Source organism: Chiloscyllium plagiosum, unplaced genomic scaffold (assembly GCF_037043375.1).
Source record: "Chiloscyllium plagiosum isolate Xiang-an unplaced genomic scaffold, Cpla_swu_hap1 HiC_scaffold_2, whole genome shotgun sequence".
Lineage (NCBI taxonomy): Eukaryota > Metazoa > Chordata > Chondrichthyes > Orectolobiformes > Hemiscylliidae > Chiloscyllium > Chiloscyllium plagiosum.
Genome location: NW_028270140.1, coordinates 91,040,762 through 91,063,183, shown reverse-complemented (window position 1 = coordinate 91,063,183; position 22,422 = coordinate 91,040,762). Strand labels below are relative to the sequence as shown.

The 22,422-nt window shown below is 40.4% G+C and overlaps 1 protein-coding gene and 1 long non-coding RNA gene across 7 annotated transcripts in view; one reads left to right on the top strand and one right to left on the bottom strand.

The window, feature by feature from the left end:
• Positions 1-22,422, top strand: part of apc (APC regulator of WNT signaling pathway) — a 199,985-nt gene that overhangs the window by 163,906 nt on the left and 13,657 nt on the right. For 3 of the 4 annotated variants that reach the window (XM_043710626.2, XM_043710636.2, XM_043710671.2), the window contains 5 exons: positions 5,958-6,080; positions 14,286-14,664; positions 17,327-17,422; positions 18,601-18,740; positions 20,122-20,199. In XM_043710626.2, the coding sequence (XP_043566561.2) occupies positions 5,958-6,080; positions 14,286-14,664; positions 17,327-17,422; positions 18,601-18,740; positions 20,122-20,199 (816 nt within the window). The remainder of the gene's footprint in view (positions 1-5,957; positions 6,081-14,285; positions 14,665-17,326; positions 17,423-18,600; positions 18,741-20,121; positions 20,200-22,422) is intronic. The other variant, XM_043710645.2, reaches the window with a different exon arrangement.
• The window catches only part of LOC122560231 (uncharacterized), a 52,728-nt gene continuing 41,499 nt past the window's right edge, over positions 11,194-22,422 (bottom strand). For 2 of the 3 annotated variants that reach the window (XR_015760847.1, XR_006314704.2), the window contains 2 exons: positions 20,078-20,190; positions 11,194-12,828 (listed from right to left, as the gene is read on the bottom strand). This is a non-coding gene — a long non-coding RNA (uncharacterized LOC122560231). Of the gene's footprint in view, positions 12,829-20,055; positions 20,191-22,422 lie in introns of all 3 variants that reach the window. The other variant, XR_015760842.1, reaches the window with a different exon arrangement.

The following is a 22,422-nucleotide window of genomic DNA, read 5'->3' as shown; positions in this document are numbered from 1 at the left end:
GATGGGTTAACTCCAGGAAAGGTAAGAGAGGTAGGCAGTTAGTGCAGGGGTCTAGTGTGGCTATCCCCATTTCAAACAGGTATCCTGTTTTGGAAAACGTAGGGGGTAATGGATTCTCAGGGGGACGTAGCATGAACAGCCAAATTTCAGGTTTTGAGACTGGCGCAAATGCAATGAGGGGTACGTCAAGTTCCGAGAGATCGATTGTGTTAGGGGACTCTCTAGTCCGAGGTACAGACAGATGTTTCTGTGGCCAACAGAATGGTGTTGCTTCTCTGGTGACAGGATGTTTTAAAAAATTCTCAAGGTCAGGTTCGTAGGAGAGTAGTCTGACACAGAACAAACGACCAAGAGGCGAGTCTGCTAGAATATGGGCATTTTATTCCCCGCAGCGTCGCCACAACCAGGTCTCATACAACGGGTCTGGCTTATACTCACTCTACATGTTACCGGAACTGGGAGCCGTCAGTTCTCGTAGAGCGGTTGCCAACAACCCACGCTCGGCGGTTAAACGTAACCCCGGAGCAGACTCACCGAACTGGAGACTTTTCCAGCTGATATACTCTTTTCCAGATATAAACATTCATGTGAACAGCAGAGCAAGGCTAAAAAACACATTCCATTCTGGTTACATACAGATAAGAAGATTCACACGGGGAGGTGTGTAATAAGATTCACACGGGACTAAGCAACACCTCCATTCCGGTTAGATTCACACATGTATTGGGACATAATTTTTAACCGTTTCACCACATTCCACTGCTTGGAATTTTACACCACATTCCACTGCTTGGCCCAATACATGTGTTACATTATGCTTAATTCAGTTCAATTCATTTCAGTTAATTTCAGTTCAGTCAATTCAGTGTAGTTCAATTCAGCTCAGTTCAGGTCTGTTCAGTTCAATTCAATTGTGTTCAATTCAGTTCCGTCCATTTCAATTCAATTTAGCTCAGTTCCATTTTGTTCCGTTCAATTTGATTCACTTCAGTTCCACTCAGTTCAGTTCAGTTCAATCCCATTCAATTCTGTTAACTCCGCTTCAGCTTTTTGGACATGCCCACATCCTCCGCTGTACCCCAGGCAAGGGGTTCTTCGGCAGGACTGGGATCCTCTCTCAAACAAACTGCCACGTACATGCCCACATCCATGCCATCCCGGGACGGTCGGGACCTCCACAGTTTGTTCTTCTGGTTTCTTAGTCTTTTTCCAAAACATTGTTCTGTATCAAAATCTCTCCTCAATTGCGATTGATCCTGCCGACTACGCCAAATGTTTTAAAAAATTCTCAAGGTCAGGTTCGTAGGAGAGTAGTCTGACACAGAACAAACGACCAAGAGGCGAGTCTGCTAGAATATGGGCATTTTATTCCCCGCAGCGTCGCCACAACCAGGTCTCATACAACGGGTCTGGCTTATACTCACTCTACATGTTACCGGAACTGGGAGCCGTCAGTTCTCGTAGAGCGGTTGCCAACAACCCACGCTCGGCGGTTAAACGTAACCCCAGAGCAGACTCACCGAACTGGAGACTTTTCCAGCTGATATACTCTTTTCCAGATATAAACATTCATGTGAACAGCAGAACAAGGCTAAAAAACACATTCCATTCTGGTTACATACAGATAAGAAGATTCACACGGGGAGGTGTGTAATAAGATTCACACGGGACTAAGCAACACCTCCATTCCGGTTAGATTCACACATGTATTGGGACATAATTTTTAACCGTTTCACCACATTCCACTGCTTGGAATTTTACACCACACAGGATCAAGGATGTCTCAGAGAGGGTGCAGAAGGTTCTCAAGAGGGAGAGGGGCCAGATGGAGGTCATTGTACACATTGGAACACAGGAAGGGAAAAGGTTGAGATTCAGAAGGGAGATTACAGAGTTAGGCAGGAATTTAAAAAGGAGTTCCTCGAGACTAGTAATATGTGAATTGCTCCCAGTGCTACGAGCTAGTGAGGGCAGGACACGAGGATAGAGCAGATGAACGCATGGCTGAGAACGTATGGGAGAAGGATTCATATTTTTGGAAGCTCTTTTTGGGGTAGAAGTGACCAGTACAAGAAGGCTGGTTTGCATCTAAATTGGAAGGGGGCTAATATACTTGTAGGGAGATTTGCTAGAGCAGCTCAGGAGGACTTAAACTAATTGGGAGGGCGGGGGGAGAGTGAAGAAAGAGATCAATCTGAAACTAGTAGAGTTGAGAACAAAGGCAAGACAAACAGGGCAGGTAGGGACAAAGCAGAGAACAAGATAGGACTGGTCAATTAAACTGCATTCATTTCAATGCAAGAGGCCTAACACAGAAGGCAGATGAACTCAGGACATGTTTAGGAACATGGGACTGGAATATCATAGCAATTACAGAAACATGGCTCAGGGATGGACAGGATTGGCAGCTTAATGTTCCAAGATACAAATGCTACAGGAAGGATAGAAAGGGAGGCGAGAGAGGAGGGAGAGTGGTGTTTTGATATGGGTTGGCATTACAGCTGTACCGAGGGAAGATATTCCCAGAAATACATCCAGGGAAGTTATTTGGGTGGCACTGAGAAATAAGAAAGGGATGGTCACCTTATTAGGTTTGTATTATAGACCCCCTAATAGTCAGAGGGAAATTGAGAAACAAATTTGTAAGGAGATCTCCGTTATCTGAAAGAATAATAGGGTGGTTCTGGTAGGGGATTCTAACTTTCCGAACATGGACTGGGACTGCCATACTATTAAGGGTTTAGATGGAGAGGAATTTGTTAAGTGTGTACAAGACAATTTTCTTATTCAGTATGTGGATGTACCTACTAGAGAAGGTGCAAAACTTGACCTACTCATGGGAAATAAGGCAGGGCAGGTGACTGAGGTGTTAGTGGGGGAGCACTTTGGGGCCAGCGACCCAAATTCTATTAGTTTTAAAATAGTGATGGGAAATGATAGACCAGATCTAAAAGTTGAAGTTCTAAATTGGAGAAAGGCCAATTTTAACAGTATTAGGCAAGAACTTTCAGGCTGGGGGGGCAGGTGTTCACAGGTAATGGGCCAGCTGGAAAATGAGAACCCTGCAGAAATGAGATAACAAGAGTCCAGAGACAGTATATTCCTGGTAGGGAAAAAGGAAAGGCTGGTAGGTATAGGGAGTGCTGGATGACGAGAGAAATTGAGGGTTTGGTTAAGAAAAAGAAGGAAGCATGTGTCAGGTATAGGCAGGATAGATAGAGTGAATCCTTAGAAGAGTATGAAGTAGGAGTATACTTAAGAGGGAAATCAGGGGGACAAAAAGGGGACATGAGAATGCTTTGGCAAATAGGGTTAAAGATAATCCAAAGGGTTTTTACAAATATATTAAGGACAAAGGTTAACTAGGGAGAGAATAGGGCCCCTCAAAGTTCAGCAAGGTGGCCTTTGTGTGGAGCCACAGGAGATGGGGGAGATACTAAACGGGTATTTTACATCAGTATTTACTGTAGAAAAGGACATGGAAGATATAGAATGTAGGGAAATAGATGGTAACATCTTGAAAAATGTCCAAAATACAGAAGAGGAAGTGCTGGATGTCTTTAAACGGTTAAAGGTGGATAAATCCTCCAGGGCCTGATCAGGTGTACCCTAGAACTCTGTGGGAAGCGAGGGAAGTGTTTGCTGGGCCTCTTACTGAGATATTTATATTGTAGATAGTCACAGATGAGGTGCCGGAAGATTGGAGGTTGGCTAGTGTGGTGCTACTGTTTAAGAAGGGTGGTAAGGACAAGCCAGGGAACTACATACCAGTGAGCCTGACGTCGGTGGGGGGCAAATTGTTGGATGGAATCCTGAGGGACAGGATGTACATTTATTTGGAAAGGCAAGGACTGATTAGGGATAGTCAACATGGCTTTATGCATGGGAAATCATGTCTCAAATTTGATTCAGTTTTTTTGAAGCAGTTATGAAGAATATTGATGAGGGCAGAGTGGTAGGTGTGATCTATGTGGACTTCAGTAAGACATTCAACAAGGTTCCCCATGGGAGACTGATTAGCAAGGTTGGATCTCATGGAATACAGGGAGAACTAGCCATTTGGATACAGAACTGGCTCAAAGGTAGAAGACCGAGGGTAGTGGTGGAGGGTTGTTTTTCAGACTGGAGGCCTGTGACCAGTGGAGTGCCACAAGGATCAGTGCTGGGTGCACTACTTTTCGTCATTTATGCAAATGATTTGGGTGTAAGCGTAAGAGATATAGTTAGTAAGTTTGCAGATGACACCAGAATTGGAGGTGTGGTGGACAGCTAAGAATGTTATCTCAGATTACAACGGGATTTTGATCAGATGGGCCAATGGATTGAGAAGTGCCAGATGGAGCTTAATTTAGATAAATGTGAGGTGCTGCATTTTGGGAAAGCAAATCTTAGCAGGACTTGTACACTTAAGATCCTCAGGAGTGTTGCTGAACGAAGAGTGCAGGTTCATAGCTCGAAAATGGAGTCATGGTAGGCAGGATAATGAAGGTGTTTGGTATGCTTTCCTTTATTGGTCAGATTATTGAGTACAGGAGTTGGGAGGTCACGTTGCGGCTGTGCAGGACATTGGTTTGGTCACTGTTGGAATATAGCGTGCATTCTGGTCTCCTTCCTATTGCAAAGATGTTGTGAAACTTGTGAATCTTTTCTGAACCCTTTCAAGGATGTTGCCAAGCTTGGAAGATTTGAGCTATAGGGAGAGGCTGAATAGGCTAGGGCTGTTTTCTCTGGAGCGTCGGGGGCTGACTGATGACCTTATAGAAGTTTATAAAATCATGAGGGGCATGGATATAGGATAAATAGACAAAGTCTTTTCCCTGGGTTGGGGGAGTCCAGAACTAGAGGGTATAGGTTTAGGGTGAGAGGGGAAAGATATAAAAGAGACCTAAGGAGCAACCTTTTCACGCAGAGGGTGGTACGTGTATGGCATCAGCTGCCAGAGGAAGTGGTGGAGGCTAGTACAATTGCAACATTTAAAAGGCATTTGGATGGGTATATGAATAGGAAGGGTTTGGAAGGATATGGCGTGGGTGCTGGCAGGTGGGTCTAGATTGGGTTGGGATATCTGGTCGACATGGATGAGTTGGACCGGCGGGTCTGATTCCATGCTGTACATCTCTATGACTCTATCCCCCTCTGCCACTTTTGTTTATTGTGTGGTTTTGCACTTGTATCCAAGAGTAGTAGTCAAATACAATGGCCAAGGAAAAGGCAAGGTCAAGAGCTGTCTTGCAACTTGGGCTTCTTTACAGCATTTGTAATTGCCTGTTAAGCCCTAATACTGCAATACACGATCAGAGATATATCAAACTCTTAATTTTACTTTTACATTATTGAAACATTGATCTCTCCATATACTTCTCTGTATTATCTCATCTCAATTCTGACCACATTATGCTATTTCTACCTAGCATCGAACAGCTCCATGACACCATAGCAAGGTTGTTTTAGGGTCCTAAAGCTGTTACAAAACAGCTCAGTGTCTGAGATGTTGTAAATGGTGCTCAACATTGTGCAGTGATTTGCCATCATCTCTGCTTCTAAGATTATTATGGAGGAGATGTCATTGATGAAACAGCTGAAGCTGATTTGACCTAGGATACTGTCCTGAATAACTCTTGCTGTGATGACTGACCTTCGGCAACCACAGCTATCTTCCTTGGTGCTCACTCCTACACCAAGTCCCATTGCGTAGTGAAAATTAATCCCAATTTGTCACTTTCAAAAAATGACACTAATATTACTACAAAGGAAGGAATTATATATAATTAGAATATTTGTCTCAATTATTTATTTTTATAATTTCAGTAATTAAAATAGTGCCAAATTGTGGTGACTTATACAATACACATCTCTCTGCATTTTCATAAATACAAGTGACAATAAATTGCTATTCTATTTATTTCAAAACATTTTAGAAACAATACTTAATGCTTCAAATTCTGTCTGTGTTTTAGGATTCAGGATCAAAGGTTGAACAAGATGCTGCTAATGTGATGAGCTGTAGTAATCCCTACTCAGTTCCCAGAAGATTGACAAGCCACCTGGGTACCAAGGTAACCGAAGATTCCAGACTACAGGTCGCTACATTGCATTTTTCTAATATATCCATTTTAACAATGCTCTGGCTGTTTTAGCAGTCTCGCTTTTCTTTCATTAACACATGCATGTTGTATTCTTTACTGTGTTCTTTGACAACATTTACCAAATGATACTTTGTAATGTTAATTGGCAATCATTACAGCTGTACTCTACATTGAAAAGGAAGAACTGAAAGATTCATAATTAGGATTATATTTGATTGAACTTAGTGTTCTAACAGAATTCTAGCAGAAATCAACAGAACTAAAATTAAGTAATTAAATCACTTGTTGAATATATTCAAATAACTTCTATATTGTAACCAGAAAATCAAAACGACAGTGTTCTGCACAAAAAGTTAAAAATGACCTGAAATCTCAAACTGAAATTTGGGTATTTGTCTGAATGTTATTCATTCGGCAATATTTTGTCATTTTGCTTCTAATTCCAGCTGCAGAAGTAGCAAAGCTTGCTTTTTTATAATGGGCTTGCTGGCTTTAAATGCTTGAATTTGTTTCTTTAAATGTTGTATATGGTGTAATTGTAAATTTAATCAAGAAGTCAGTATAGTACCAGTCAATAGGACTAAAGAACTGAACTGCAAACATTTAGATATATATGGTTAAGTATTAAAAATTATTTGGAGTAATAATATTGTGCAGATAATGCTTATCTTTACATATTACTTTTCAAATATTTGGAATTTGGGAAGGCAGTGGCATAGTGAAAATGTCACCAGACGAGTAATCCAGAAAACCAGTTTAATGCTCTGGAGAAATGCGACATTGCAGGTGGTGCAATTTGAATTTAATTTAAAATGTCTGGATCTAGAAGCTAGCTGATTAGCGGACATGTAACCATTGTCAGTTGTTGTAAAAACCTGTCTTGTTCACTAATGATTTTAAAGGAATGAAATCTGCTGCACTTAACCTAGCCTGACTTCAGACTCGGAGCAATTAGGGACGGGCAATAAATGCTGGTCTCATTAGCAGTGGCCAGTTTCCATTAATATATAATTTTTTAAAGTTACTACATAAGTGAATAAAGACTCCCGGTATCATTTGAGACTTTCCTTCTCAATCAGTAAAAGCATAGATTAGAATACTACATTTCATTGTTTCAAATAGAAGTGAAACTTTTGAACTCAACCTTTTTTAACTCACTGTCTAAATGGGACATTTTGATGCTTTGACTCAAATTCTCAAATAGAGTCATAGTCATAGAGATGTACAGCATGAAAACAGACCCTTCAGTCCAACCCAACCATGCCCACCAGATATCCCAACCCAATCTGGTCCCACCTGCCAGCACCCGGCTCATATCCCTCCAAACCCTTCCTATTCATATACCCATCCAAATGCCTTTTAAATGTTGCAATTGTACCAGCCTCCACTACCACCTCTGGCAGCTCATTCCACCCTCTGCGTGAAAAAGTTGCCCCTTAGGTCTCTTTTATATCTTTCCCCTCTAAGGGGGGCTGCAGGAAGGAGATACTATTCCTCATAATTCTAATAATGTTAAAGTTGCAGCTAATCACTAAATGAGGAATAGAGTTTGCAGCAGAAGCATTTTATTCTAATGCGAGAGACTATATGAAGGTTGTACCATTTGTGACTCATTAAGGAATTTCATGGTAATTAATAGCAGGACTAGACAGGGTAAACACAGGCAGTTTGTTCCCAATGACCAGGGAGTCCAGACCGGGGCCACTGTTTAAAAATACAGAGTATGCCATTTAGGACTGTGATGAGGAGAAATTTCTTCACACAGATGGTGAAGCCTGTGAATTTTCTGCCACAGGGATGAGGCCAAACCATTTGAAAGTTTCAAGATGTGGGATATAGGTGAATTAATGTTATTTCTGCAAATTATAAGTTCTGATACAGAGTAAATGAATTCACATTAGTCTGTGATTGTTTTCTTAGCTAGGAGCTGAGTTAGCAAAATGGGAACTACATAGAGGAAGGTCTTAGCATGAGACGTGATTACATAACAATGGTAGAAATACAGGCACTAGATAAAATGCTGTGAAAAGAGGCCTTTATAAACATCTGTTTCCCACTTGTACAGAGACACAGGAACAAACCCCAATTAAAAGGGCTTGGTGATAAGATGCTGTGAGGGGCAGCGCAGATGGAGGGAGTAGATAATGGTAAGCAAAGGATGGGATGACGTCAAACAACCTTATGGGGGGGGGCCAGAGAAAGGCATTTGTCACGGACAAGGCCGGATAAACAGAAGTTGTGGGATCAGTCTTAAGGAAATGAATGACGTAAGCGAAGGATGGGGGCAAACAATGGAATAAGGAAAAAATATGGGGATTCAAACTGTATAAATTTCGAGAGTTTGTTGGATTTGGTGTGCATTTGTCATTGCCTTACCTGGCATTAGACATGGCACCCACTTGCAAGTGTACAAATAAACGACACTGTTTCAGATTTTTGGTCTCGGACTGAAATTATTAAAGTGAGTGAGCTTTTGTTTCTCACAAAGATGATAGATATCTTAGGACTAAAAGGATCAAAGAGTATGGAGGAGAAAACAGGAACATAATAGTAAGGTAAATAATCAATATTGAATGGCAGACCCAGTTAAAAGGATGAATGGTCTAATCCTGCTCCTATTTTCTATGATTAGATTAAATTAGGTTCCCTACAGTGTGGAAATAGGCCCTTCAGCCCAACAAGTCCACACCGACCCTCCGAAGAGTAACCCACCCAGACCTATTTCCCTCTGACTAATGCTCCTAACATGGGCAATTTAGCATTCCCAGTCCACCTGACCTGCACATCTTTGGCCTGTGGGAGGAAACCGGAGCAGACACTGGGAGAATGTGCAAACTCCGCACAGACAGTTGCCGGAGGCTGGAATTGAACCTGGACCCCTAGTGCTGTGAGGCATCAGTGCTAGCCACTGTGCTGTTTGAGACCATGTAAATTGAAAGAAAATGCATGCATTGCAGTAAAGATTAGCATGAGGCCAAAACATTGGGAAACTGCCACAAACAAGTTTAAGGATGGCTTTTCTTTTCAAAAAAAAGGGAGAAATTGCAACATGAGTAAAACCTACTCCACAGCAAAAAGCTCTGAGTATATAAAAAGGAAATGAGTAACTGTTGGTCCCTTAGAAGCTAAGACTGGAAGATCAATAATGGGAAGCATTGAGATGGCAGCAGCTTTGACAAGCATTTTATACCTGACCTCACAGTAGAAGATACAAAAAGCACACCAGGAACAAGGGGCAAAAAAGAGGTACTTCAAATAATGAGCTGGAGAACAGTGTTTGGGATACTAATAGCTCTAAAGGCTGTTGAGTCATTTGGATCTGCTAGTCTCAATCCCATGATGTTGAAGGAAGTATCTGCAAAGACAGTGGATGCATTGACTTTAATCTTCCAAACTGCAATAAATTCTGGAAAGGTCTCAGTGGGCTGGAAAACCACAAATGTACCAAATCCATTCAAAAATGGGTGAGACAAAAAGTGGAGAACTCTAGGTATATTAACACCTGTCATTGGAAAATGCTAGAATTCATCATTAAGAATTCAGTGGATATTTGTAAAATTTTATTTCAATTATGCAGATTTGCATGGTTTAGTGAAGTGAAGGTAGTGTTTTACTATCTGAGTTCTTCAAGGATGTAACAGCTAGGTGAATAAAGACCAGTCAGGGTGTGATGTATTTGGATTTTCAAAATGCGCTTAATATGGTGCCTCATAAAAGGTTTCCAAGATGCATAGGTAATATGGTAATGAGGATAGAGGATTGGTAACTAAGAAACAGTCGAGATAAATGGAGTATTTTTGAGATGTCAAACTGTATTGGAGCAAAATTTCCAGGCAACTCAAAGATAGGCAGGAAAGCAAATTTTGAGCAAGATACGAAAGAGATCAAAGTTTGTGCGAAGATTTGTAGCTCGGGTGCTCGTTGTTGTGGTTCTGTTCGCCGAGCTGGAAGTTTTTGTTGCAAACGTTTCATCCCCTGGCTAGGCGACATCATCAGTGCTTGGGAGCCTCCTGCGAAGCGCTTCTTTGATGTTTCCTCCGGTGTTTATAGTGGTCTGTCCCTGCCGCTTCCGGTTGTCAGTTTCAGCTGTCCGCTGTGGTGGTTGGTATATTGGGTCCAGGTCGATGTGTTTGTTGACGGAGTTTGTGGATGAATGCCATGCCTCTAGGAATTCCCTGGCAGTTCTCTGTCTGGCTTGCCCTATGATAGTAGTGTTGTCCCAGTCGAATTCATGTTGCTTGTCGTCTGCGTGTGTGTTCGACTGGGACAACACTACTATCATAGGGCAAGCCAGACAGAGAACAGCCAGGGAATTCCTAGAGGCATGGCATTCATCCACAAACTCCATCAACAAACACACCGACCTGGACCCAATATACCAACCACCACAGCGGACAGCTGAAACTGACAACCGGAAGCGGCAGGGACAGACCACTATAAACACCGAGGAAACATCAAAGAAGCGCTTCGCAGGAGGTTCCCAAGCACTGATGATGTCACCTAGCCAGGGGACGAAACGTTTGCAACAAAAACTTCCAGCTCGGCGAACAGAACCACAATACAAAAGAGAGAATTTGTGGGCAAAATTTGTAATATGTGGGAAAATTAGGTTTTACACTTTTCCAGGACGAATAGAAAAGCAGAATATTACTGAAATGGACTGTGGAATGCTGCAGTAAAGAGATCTGGATGTACGTGAATCACAAAAGGTCAGGATGTAGTAAGTAATTAGGAAGGCAACAGGGAATGGAGTGTAAAAATAGCAAAGTCTTGCAAATGCTGCGCAGGGCATTGGTGGGGCCAGACCTAGACTCCAGTTTTAGACTTTAGGAAGGATATTCTTGCATTGGATGTAGTTCATAAGTTCACTCAGGTGATTTCCAGGGTAAAGGTATTGTCTTTTGAGGTCTGGTTTGATTGTATCCCTTCACGTTAGAAGCAGCTAGGAAAAAGAATAATAGAAGCACCATTTTTATACATATGTAACAATTTATTCGAAAATGTAATAGTACTAATGGTCTGGCAACAGCTAACATTGTTCCTATATTATTTTTAAATCAAGAAAGAACATGTTCAAAACCTATCAATATTTGACTTTTCAGAAAGATAGTGGAATCTTGCCATTAAGTCCTAATGGAAAAGCAACTCGCACCCAAAAATAGAATTCTCGTTTAGAATTTCAGAAGGGGGTGCCATATTTGATCAAACTTACCACACTTCTGAAGAAATGGCAAAAAGTATAGACAAGAGTGCTTTAACATGTTTGGACTTTCAAAAGGTCTTCAAAACGGTGCTACGTGGTAGAGATATCACTAATTTCAGAATGCGTAGATTCAGAGCATATCACATTAGCACATTATATCGATAACAAACTGGTTGTAAAGATGTTAAGGGTCGCTATCCAGACTGCCGAGTCATGTTCCACAGGGATCTGTACTGAGACAACTGTTGATTATATATTCCTAGTTTGTTTTGGGAATCAGAAATACAATTTTAGACTTTGTAGATGATATCAAATTGCTGAGTATAATAAATACTGAGGAAGAATCCAACAAAATACAAACTTATAGTAATTAACAAATGAGTTTCAAAATAGATAAACATGATCAGTGTAAAGAATTAGGAAGCTTCAGAGTGCATGGATAATAATCTGAATTTATATAGGAGCAAAAATATTATAGAGATCCACATTGTTCAAATTAGTTGTACATAATCATAGAATAAATCTGGCACAGTAGGGAGCCAATCCTTTTTCCCTCTGGCCCAAAAAGATAATGAGTCAATTTAAAAATCAAAATCATGGGGTTAATTTCTGAAAGGATAGACTAGATGTGTAAAGCTCCTGTGGTAGTGTCTCTACCTCCTAGATTAGAAGGTTTAAATGCCACCTGCTCTGAGAGAGATCTTAACACATCTAAACAGGATGATTTAAAAATAATTAGACTTAAAGAGAAGGCACATTAAATTTAGTTCATCTATATTTGGAATGCTTTACATGGTTCAGTTTTTCATTTAGAAGCATTGAAGAACCAAAGAATTATCAAAATGCTAGAAGAAATAAAAGAATGACATTCCTGGTAGAATTGTGTAGGGTGCGGGTCTTCTGTATATAAAAGAGACAGCTGCTGGGGATGGCTCTAAGATAATGAAAGGGTTGATGTAATTGAAAATGAAGTATAAATGCAGCAAAGATATTTGCACTTGTGGGGAGTCCAAAGTAGAGACCATAATGTCTAACATGGTAAGTAAAATGTCTAGTAGGGATTCAGGAGGAACCTCTGTCCAAAGAATGTGGAATACATTGCGATATGATTAAGGCAAGTAGCAAAGATTTATTCAAGAAGAAACTACGAAATGAGAAACTGATAGAAGGACATGCTGATAGGTTTAGTTTAAAGAAGGTGGACATGATGATGGGTTTAATTTAATGAAGGTGGAAAATTACCAATAGAGCTTAAATGCCAGAAGGAACCAATTTAATCATTTCTATACTGTGTAGTTTTAATCCACATGTTCAAGTGTGTTCATATCTCCCTCTGAAGTAGACTTTCTGGCCCAGACGTAGGGACACAACCACGGCACCATAAGAGCCTTCCTCTATGCTGTGTAGATATTTTCAGTCAGCTTGTTCAGGCACACCTCTTGATCAGATGGGACTTGAACCCATACCTCCTGGCCCAGAGTTAGGGATGCTACTCCTGCACCACAAGAGTCCTTAAAGCGATGGCACCGGGAGTTAAACCTACAATCATCGCAAAACACACCAAAGTTAGACACCTTATCCATTGGATCACATAATTATTTAAGCCAAGTTTTGTGAACTAGTAAACTTCTATGGAAGTAGATATTTTTAATCAACCTGTTCAGACACACTGACTCACCAAGGGAGGTGAGACTTGAACACCGACTTTGTGGCCAAAAGGTAGGGATACTACCAGTATGCCAGAAGAGTCCTACAACCCCCTTCTAGATGCTTTCTAATCAATCTGTTCAGATATTATCACACCTCTGGAGCAGGTGGGGCTTGAACTCGGGCCTCCTGGACCAGTTAGGGATACTACCACTGTACCACAAGGGCCCTTAAATCCTTATTTATTAATAATTTTAAAATCAACTTGTTTAGAGATGGTATTGTGTACTTCTGGAGCAGATGGGATTTGAACCTGGATCTCCTGGCTCAGAGACAGGAATGCTACAAATGCACCAGAAGAATTCTAAGACCATCTTCTAGATGCTGAGTAATCAACGTTCTCAGACATGTTACTCCACATCTCTGGAGTCAGTAAGACTTCAACTGGGGTCTACTGTGGGCGGCACGGTAGCACAGTGGTTAGCACTGCTGCCTCGCAGCGCCAGAGACCCGGGTTCAATTCCCGACTCAGGCGACTGACTGTGTGGAGTTTGCACGTTCTCCCCGTGTCTGCGTGGGTTTCCTCCGGGTGCTCCGGTTTCCTCCCACAGTCCAAAGATGTGCAGGTTAGGTGAATTGGCCATACTAAATTGCCCGTAGTGTTAGGTAAGGGGTAAATGTAGGGGTATGGGTGGGTTTCGCTTCGGCGGGTCGGTGTGGACTTGTTGGGCCGAAGGGCCTGTTTCCACACTGTAATCTAATCTAATCTAATCTAAAATAGGGATGCTGTCACTGCGCCATAAGAGCTCCAAGTCCCCATTCTGTGCATTGTGAATTTGCCCATCCAATGTGCTATAGGCTGGAACATTGATAAATCTGTAGTATACAATATTTATTACATCTAGTATAAAATATCGAGTGCAGGGCTCTTCTGGTGCAGTGGTAGTGTCCATACCTCCAAGTCAAGAGGCTTGAGTTCAAGTCTTGCCAGCTCCAGAGATGTGTGATAACATCTCTGAATAGGTTAATTATAAATTACTTAAAGTATTTAGTAAAAGGCATTGGTTAATTTTATTTGAAATGGATTTGGATCCTCTGATATTGTCCAATTATGACATCATTTCTAATAATGGAGTGCAAATAATGGGATATATTTATTGTCGAGACACCGTTGAATTGGTAAGAATTTTCTCATTCCACATCTGCTAAGGTAAAAATGGCTCCTGACACAAAGGTCTTTAAACAGAGTATAATTTTTGTCAAGTTTTCTGTAATTTGACTTCACGTCATTAATTATTGATCCTATGATATAAACAGAATTTAACCTTTTTGATTCACTTGGGCTATAGGTGGAAATGGTATATTCGCTGCTGTCAATGCTTGGTACACACGACAAGGATGATATGTCTCGAACTTTGCTAGCAATGTCTAGTTCTCAGGACAGCTGTATAGCTATGCGTCAGTCTGGGTGTCTTCCGCTGCTGATACAGCTTTTGCACGGCAATGATAAAGACTCTGTGCTGCTTGGCAATTCACGTGGCAGTAAGGAGGCCCGTGCGCGGGCTAGTGCTGCACTACACAATATCATCCATTCACAGCCAGATGACAAGAGAGGAAGACGGGAGACCCGTGTTCTTCATTTACTAGAACAAATCCGTGCTTACTGTGAGACGTGCTGGGAATGGCAGGAAGCACATGAGCGAGGCGTGGATCAGGATAAAAATCCAAGTATGACATTTTCTTTACAGTGTAATGTGTTTTTTTTGTGTATCTTTTTATTAAAAGAAGTAGCTTTTAATAAGAAAAGTAATGTAGATAAGTTCTGGTTTTAAATTATTTGATTATAACATAGTTTGTATATAAATATATATTGCAATTACTTTTAAGTGTTTATTAAGTTGAATTTATAATTCAGTCTAAGATTGTTTTCTCAGTATCACAGCCTGAAGAATTTCACCGTTTTTTAAATAATCAATCATCCTTTCAGTCTGTTCAGCTTGGGATACAGCTGTTGGCATAAGGGAAATCATTATACAGAAAGCATGTTTGTTTTCCAATATAGTTATAGATATTGTTCTAGTATTTGACAGATTTAAACAGAAGTATTCTCAGTGGGGAAGTGAAACTCTCTAAAGAAAGCATATTATTGGCGTTGCTCAGTATGTCATCCGCACCAAAACAGATGATTCCCCTTTAAATGCAGTGTCAGCAAATACAACCTTTACACCTTAATGTTGTGAAACCAGCCATTAAAATGATCCCTGGCAGCCAGCTTTGGCTACTGCTGGTGGCTATTTACATCTTAGCAATGTATTATGTCAATATACTGTCATAAGCAATAAGTTAGTGTTTTGTGACGTGTTTGGTTCCTGTTCATATTAAATCCTAAAAGGAACTCTATAAAGTTGCTCAAATATATAACAGGCCTGGGTCCAGTTTAAAATTCAGTAAAGAAGGTCCCCGCGGTGGATGAACAAGGGAAATAAGAGTATGACAGTAAATTTGTAAGGCACATAAAAGCAACCATAGGAGCTCAAAGATTAAAATTAATGAAAATAAATGTAAGCCTTTTACAGGCTAAAACAGGAAAATTAATAATGAAGAACAGGAAATGGCAGAGCAATTTAAACTATTATAGGTCAAGAGCTATTTATCCCAAAACCTTGGGACCAGCTTTTTTTTTGGGAAAGGACATTTTTGGTTTTTGGATAGGTTTGAATATGTTTAGGTTCTTTTGTGTGTGTGTGTGTTGGGGGTGGGGAGTTGTTGGAGAAAAGTTGTTTGGACCAAATGGACCTAACAGCAAAGCTTTTTTTTTCCCTGAGAACCCAAATAGAGCTTTGGACATGCTGAGTTTGGGTTCTGGGGGAGAAAGAAATTCAGTCCATTCAGGCAAGTAAAGGTTCTTCTCTTTCCCTGAAGAGCCTGAATTCAACATGTCGACAGATCTGTTTGGGTCCACTTTCAAAAAGACCTTCAATTTTTAGGTCATACAGCACAGATGTAGACTCTTCAGCTCATCAAGTCTGCTCTGGTCAAAAACATGTACCAAATTATTCTAATCCCATTTTACGGCACTTGACCGTAGCCTAGAATCCTAGAAATATTTATTTTTGATCATGTGGATAAAAGATATTTGCATTGTACTTCCGTTCTGTCATCTCAGAAGAAGACAGCAATGACTTCCCAGAAATGTCAGGGAAGCAAGGGTCTTTGGGAAGGCAGAATTGAAGGAGATTAGTATTACTTTAATAGTTCTGTAGAAACTATTGGGACTGAAAGTTGGGCTTAAAGGAGGTAGCCATTGAAAATATCAATGTATTAGTTGTCATCGTCCAAAACTTTATAAATTCTGGAACAGTACTGGCAGATTGGAGGATGGCAATGTGGCAAACCCCAATACTTAGAAGGAGTCAGGAAATTACAGACCAGTTAGCCTGACATCTGTAGTTAGGAAAATGCTACGGTCTGTTCTAAAGAATGGGATAACAGAGCACTTAAAAACAGAACAAAGGGTCACAGACTCAGGATATGGGGTTGGCAATTTCAGATGATGTTGAGGAGAAATGTATTAACTTAGAGGGTGTTGAACTGTGAAACTCTCTAGGGCAGAAAGATGTGGAGGCCAAGTCAGTGAATATATTTAAGAAATAGCTAGATTTTTGGGGGCTATCAGTTTTAATTGCTATGGCAAGAGTGAGAGGTAGAGGATTGGCTGTGATCTTGTTGAATAGCAGAGTAGACTCAGTTGACTAAATGACATACTCCTATTTTCTATGTTTAGGTTTTTATCTATTTCTACAATAAAAGTGTCATTTATTTTCTGTCTTATATGGTTAACTCTTCAGTTAAACATTGCCATATATGTTCATTTAGTTGGTGTGATTTTGGCTTAGAATGATAAACTGTTAAAACACAGGGGCATATTGGGTGTCGTCCTCATAAGCAACTAATTTGATTCAAGTGTTCAGCTTTCTTAACTGTGTGCATACTAGTAGGGCTGTTTTTGTTTAAACAGAAGGTCAAAAATTGGATGCTTTGGCCTTGGTTACATTTGTATGCTCACTAGCCAGTTAAAGCGAGTGGATGGGTCAACATGTGTGAACAATACCAACCAAATATATGCAGTATAATTTCAAAATTTTGACTTTAACTCTGCACTGCTGTAAGATGTCAAACAAAGATTTGTTTCAACTACATTAACTTATTAAATAACAAATAGTTTTTCTCTGGCTATTAGATCAGCTCTTGTTTGCTAAGATTGATTTTAATTAACTTTGAATTCTAAAATTATTGTTTGGAAGATTTATTATATTGAAGTAGTGAAAATAGAACATTTGTAAATTTGAATTGTCTTTTTAAGCTTTGTATATCTGTTGTGCTACTACAGTGCCATCTCCGGTGGAGCACCAGATCTGTCCTGCAGTGTGCGTACTTATGAAGCTTTCATTTGATGAGGAACACAGACATGCAATGAATGAACTAGGTAACCAATGCAGTCTTGTTGTCTAGATTGGAAAGCTATTCTGTACAGCTTGATGTATTCAAAATTTAATTGATATGAATCACTTAAGAGCTCTTCGGCAAGAACAAATTGCAGTGTCTCTGAAATGTCATCCCTTTTGTTGGTCTCCAAATCAGAGCACAATATTTTTGATCTGTAAAATTAATTTAGAATGACTGGGCAGGAATGGGGGAAAATAATGATGGGGAGAAAAAGAGAAAATGGAACTGTAAGAATGTAATCGTACCTCCCAGAAAGCACTTTTAAGTTAATGTGAGGAAATGACAGAAATAGAGTCTTAGAGCACAGAAACAGACCCTTCAGTCCAACCAGTCTACTCCGACCATGTTCCCAAACTAAACGAATCCCGCCTGCCTGCATTTGACTCATATCCGTCTATTCATGTACTTATCCAAATGTCTCTTAAGCGTTGTAAATGTACCCGCATCCATCACTTCCTCTGGCAGTTCATTCCACACACGAATCACTGTTTAAAAGAAAAGGTTGCCCCTCATGCCCTCTTTAAATCTTTTTCCTCTCACCTTCAAAATATGCTCCCTAGCTGTAAACTCACCCACTTCAGGGAAATCATGCCTGATACAAATTTATAAGCCTCCATAAGGTCACCCCTCAACCTCCTGCCCTCCAGTGAAAAATGTCCTAGCCTATTTCTATAATGCAGACCCTCCAGAAGATTGTGAAACTATGCACTCTGCTATCTAAAGATCCAGATTTTGGGGCAAGAGTGAAATGTCGTTGTCAGAGTAACTTTATCCATCCCAGTCCAACACCAGTACCTCCACAGAAACATCAACATCTTGACAGGGCTCTTAATATTCAGGAATATATGGATATGTAAGAATAGGAAAAGACTATAGGCAACTAATATATGTGCAACAATATTTCATAAACACTGAAATGAACAATGACATGCTTTTCAGGAAAGCACTATGCAAGTATTGAAATATTTTGTAGACCTTTTGTGAACCTATTTATCCATTTGTGAGCCAAAGCTTATCACATTGAATTCCACAGTGTGCAATTAGGAATTATTTTCACCATGCTTAACTTTTTAAGATGCTTTTGATTCTTTTGCTTCTTAAAAAAAATAGTTTTTTGTAAAGAAGTTGAATTTTGACTAATGTTATTTTGATTCGCAGGTGGTTTGCAGGCAATAGCTGAATTGTTGCAAGTTGATTGTGAAATGTATGGACTCACCGATGACCATTACAGTGTCACATTACGAAGATATGCTGGGATGGCACTTACAAATTTAACTTTTGGGGATGTTGCAAATAAGGTATGGAGTTTATTGTAGGCAGATTTTTTAGATTTTGTATCTTAAACATCCAATACATGAATTAGAAGCAGCAGTAGGCTATTTGGCCCCTGAAACCTGCATAGCTATTCAATAAGATCATTACTGATTTGTTCATCATCTAAGTTCTACATTCCCAACTACCCCATAACCTTTTACGACTTGCGTAATGAGCAGCATCTACCTCTACTTTAAAAATATTCGATGACCCTGGCTCCATTACCTTTTAAGGCAGAGAGATCCAAAGTCGCACAGTCCTCTGATGGGAAAAGCATTTCTCTCATCTCTGCCCTGAAAGGACAATTCCCAAGTTTAAAATGCTGTTCCTTACTTCTGGACTAACCCACACAAGACAGCATCCTTTCCATAGCCACCTATCATGACCACTCGGAATATTATGAATTTCAATTAAATCATCCCCCCCCTCTCTCTCTCCTCCCCCCCCCCCCCCCCCCCATCCAAACTCCAGTGAGAAGCCAAGCTTGTCCAGTCTTTCATTATTAGACAAACTGCTGATTCCCATTTTCAATCTAGTAAACCACCTCTGATCCTCCACCTGTATTTATTTCCTTCCTTAAATAAGGAGAACAAGATTGCCCACCAATGCCCTGTGACATCACCAACCCAAGGAAAACCAAACATATAAATAGAAAGCAGGAAACGCCGGCAGTGCTTTGTCCGGAGTCTCACTGAAGATGTTACCTAGTATGGTGACAAAACGTCTGAAAATGAACCTTCCAGCTCAGCGAGCAAACCAACATCCAGAACCTCAATCTGAGCTACAAGTCTTCTCAACTTGCTAACCAATGCCCTATATTATTGAAGCATTACATCTTTAATAAAGGATGTCACTCCTTGCAGCACCTCACATTCCATAACTTGCTGTACCTGAATACTAAGCTTCTGTGAATCATGCATTCAAAAAAATTGAACTTATCTATTCTCTTACCTTATGTTTCCAGTATTTTCTGCTTTGTTTCACAGTTCTAGCATCTATAAAATTTTGAGGTTTACAAAAAAACCTGAAATTAAATTGTTGTATAATGATTCCATTAATTTGTGTGAATAGTTGTATTAAAATTGATCAAACTAATTGAAGGTCTTGAGCCAAAGATGTAATGGGGTGAGAGGTGGAGAATAATGCTCTTCCAGTGCCTCACTTTTAGGGCTAGCATCTGCCTTCGAGCTTCCGAAAGTACATGGCGTGGTGGCACTCTAGACTGCAGTTGGTGTTGCAGTTTGCATTTATTGTTCAAGTTTCCCACTTCTCATGATTGAAATGTTTCAGCAATCTTACCATTATAAAAAAATCAAATTACATTTGTGTAAGAGCTGCTTCCGCACTGATGTTTCCTCTTCACAGGCCACACTCTGCTCTATGAAGGGCTGTATGAGAGCAATGGTAGCTCAACTGAAGTCAGAAAGTGAAGACCTACAGCAGGTAAAAGTATTCATTTGTAAACTTAAGCATCAGTGGAATTCACTATATACAATTTTTAAAGCCTCTGGTAATCACATTGGGTAAGCAAGGTCATTTGAAGTATAAGACTTTGCTAAGTGCATTAAACATATTAAACAGATCATTCGACTTGCCAAGTTGAAACTATATGGAAAATCGCAAAATAATAGTTCGTTGATAATTGTAATGCTATCTTTAATTTGGAGAAAATGCTGCACATTGCTTATTATCCATTTCAATTTTTTTTAGTTATATGTACAGTTCCTCGCCTTTTATTCCAATCAGACCACTTAGTCATAGAGGTAGGCAGCATGGAAACAGACCCTTTGGTCCAACTTGTCCATCCCAACCAGATATCCTAAATTAATGTAGTCCCATTTGCCAGCCATTTGGCCCATATCCCTCTAAACCCTTCCTATTCATAAACCCATCCAGATGCCATTTAAATGTTGTTATTGTATCAGCCTCAGCCACTTCCTCTGGTAGCTCATTCCATACACACACCACCCTCTGCATGAAAAGCTGCCCCTTAGATCCCTTTTAAATCTTTCCCCTCACCCTAAATCTATGCTTTCTAGTTTTGGACTCCCCCATACCAGAGAAAAGACCTTGGCTATTCACCCTATCCATGCCCCTCATAATTTTATAAACTTCTGTAAGGTCATGCCTTAGCCTGCAACACTCCATGGAAAACAGCCCCAGCCTATTCAGCCTCTCTGTGTAGCTCAAACCCTGGCAACATTCTTATAAATCTTTTCTGAATCCTTTCAAGTTTCACAACATGCTTTCTATAGCAGGAAGACCAGAATTGAACACGGTATTCTAAAAGTGGCCTAACCAATGTCATGTACAGCTACAACATGGCCTTTCAACTAGTGTACTCAATGCACTGACCAATAAAGGCAAGCATACCAAATGCCGCCTTCACTCTCCTGTCTACCTGTGTCTCCACTTTCAAGGACCTATGAACCTGTACTCCAAGGTCTCTTTATTCAGCAACACTCTCCAGGACCTTACCATTAAGTGTTTAAGTCCTGCCCCGACTTGCCTTTCCAAAATGCAACACCTCGCATTTATCTAAATTAAACTTCATCTGCTACACAACCCCACTGGCCCATCAGATAAAGGTCCTCTTGTACTTTGAGCCAGATTTCCATTACACCTCCAATTTTGATGTCATTTGTAAATTTACTGACCATACATCCAATGTTCACATCCAAATCATTTATATAAATGATGAAAAACAGTGGACATGTGGTCCTTTGACACAGCGCTGGTCACAGGCCTCCAGCCTGAAAAGCAAACCTCTGCCACCACCCTCTGTCTTCTACCTTTGAGCCAGCTCTGTATCCAAATGACTAGTCCTCCCTGTGATCTAACTCTGCTAACCAGTCTACCATGCGAAACCTTGGAGAATGCTTTACTGAAATCCATGTATATCATGTCCATGGCTTTGCCCACATCAATCCCTTCGGATACTACTTCAAAAAACTGAATCAAGTTAATGAGACACAATTTCCCATGCACAATGTCATGTTGACCATCCCTAATCAGTCCTTGCTCTTTTAAATACATGTAAATTCTGTTCCTCACGATTCCCTCCAATAACTTGCCCACTGATGTCAGGCTCACCAGTCTGTAGTTCTCTGACTTTTCCTTACCATCTTGCTTAAACAATGGCGCCACATTAGGCAACCTCCAGTCTTCTAGCACCTCACCTGTGGCTATCGATGATACAAAAATCTCAGCGAAGAGGAACCAGCAATCACTTCCCTAGGTTCCCACACACTTCTAGGGTACACCTGATCAGGTCCTGGGGATTTATCTACATTTATGGGTCTTTCATATCCTTCTCCACAGTAAACACCGATGCAAAATACTTGTTTAGTATCTCCCCATCTCCTGTGGTTCCACACATATGCTGCCTTGCTGATCTTTAAGGGGCCCAATTCTCCCTTGTTATTCTTTTGTCCTTAATGTATTTGTAGAATCCCTTTGGATTCTCCTTGACCCTATTTGCCAAAGCTATCTCATGTCCCATTTTTGCCCTCTTGATTTCCCTCTTAAGTATACTCCTACTGCCTTTATACTTCTCTAGAGATTCACTCAATCCCTGCTGTCTATACCTGACATATGCTTCCTTCCTCCTCTTGATTGAAATCTCAATTTCTCTTGTCATCCAGCATTCCCTACACCGACCAGCCT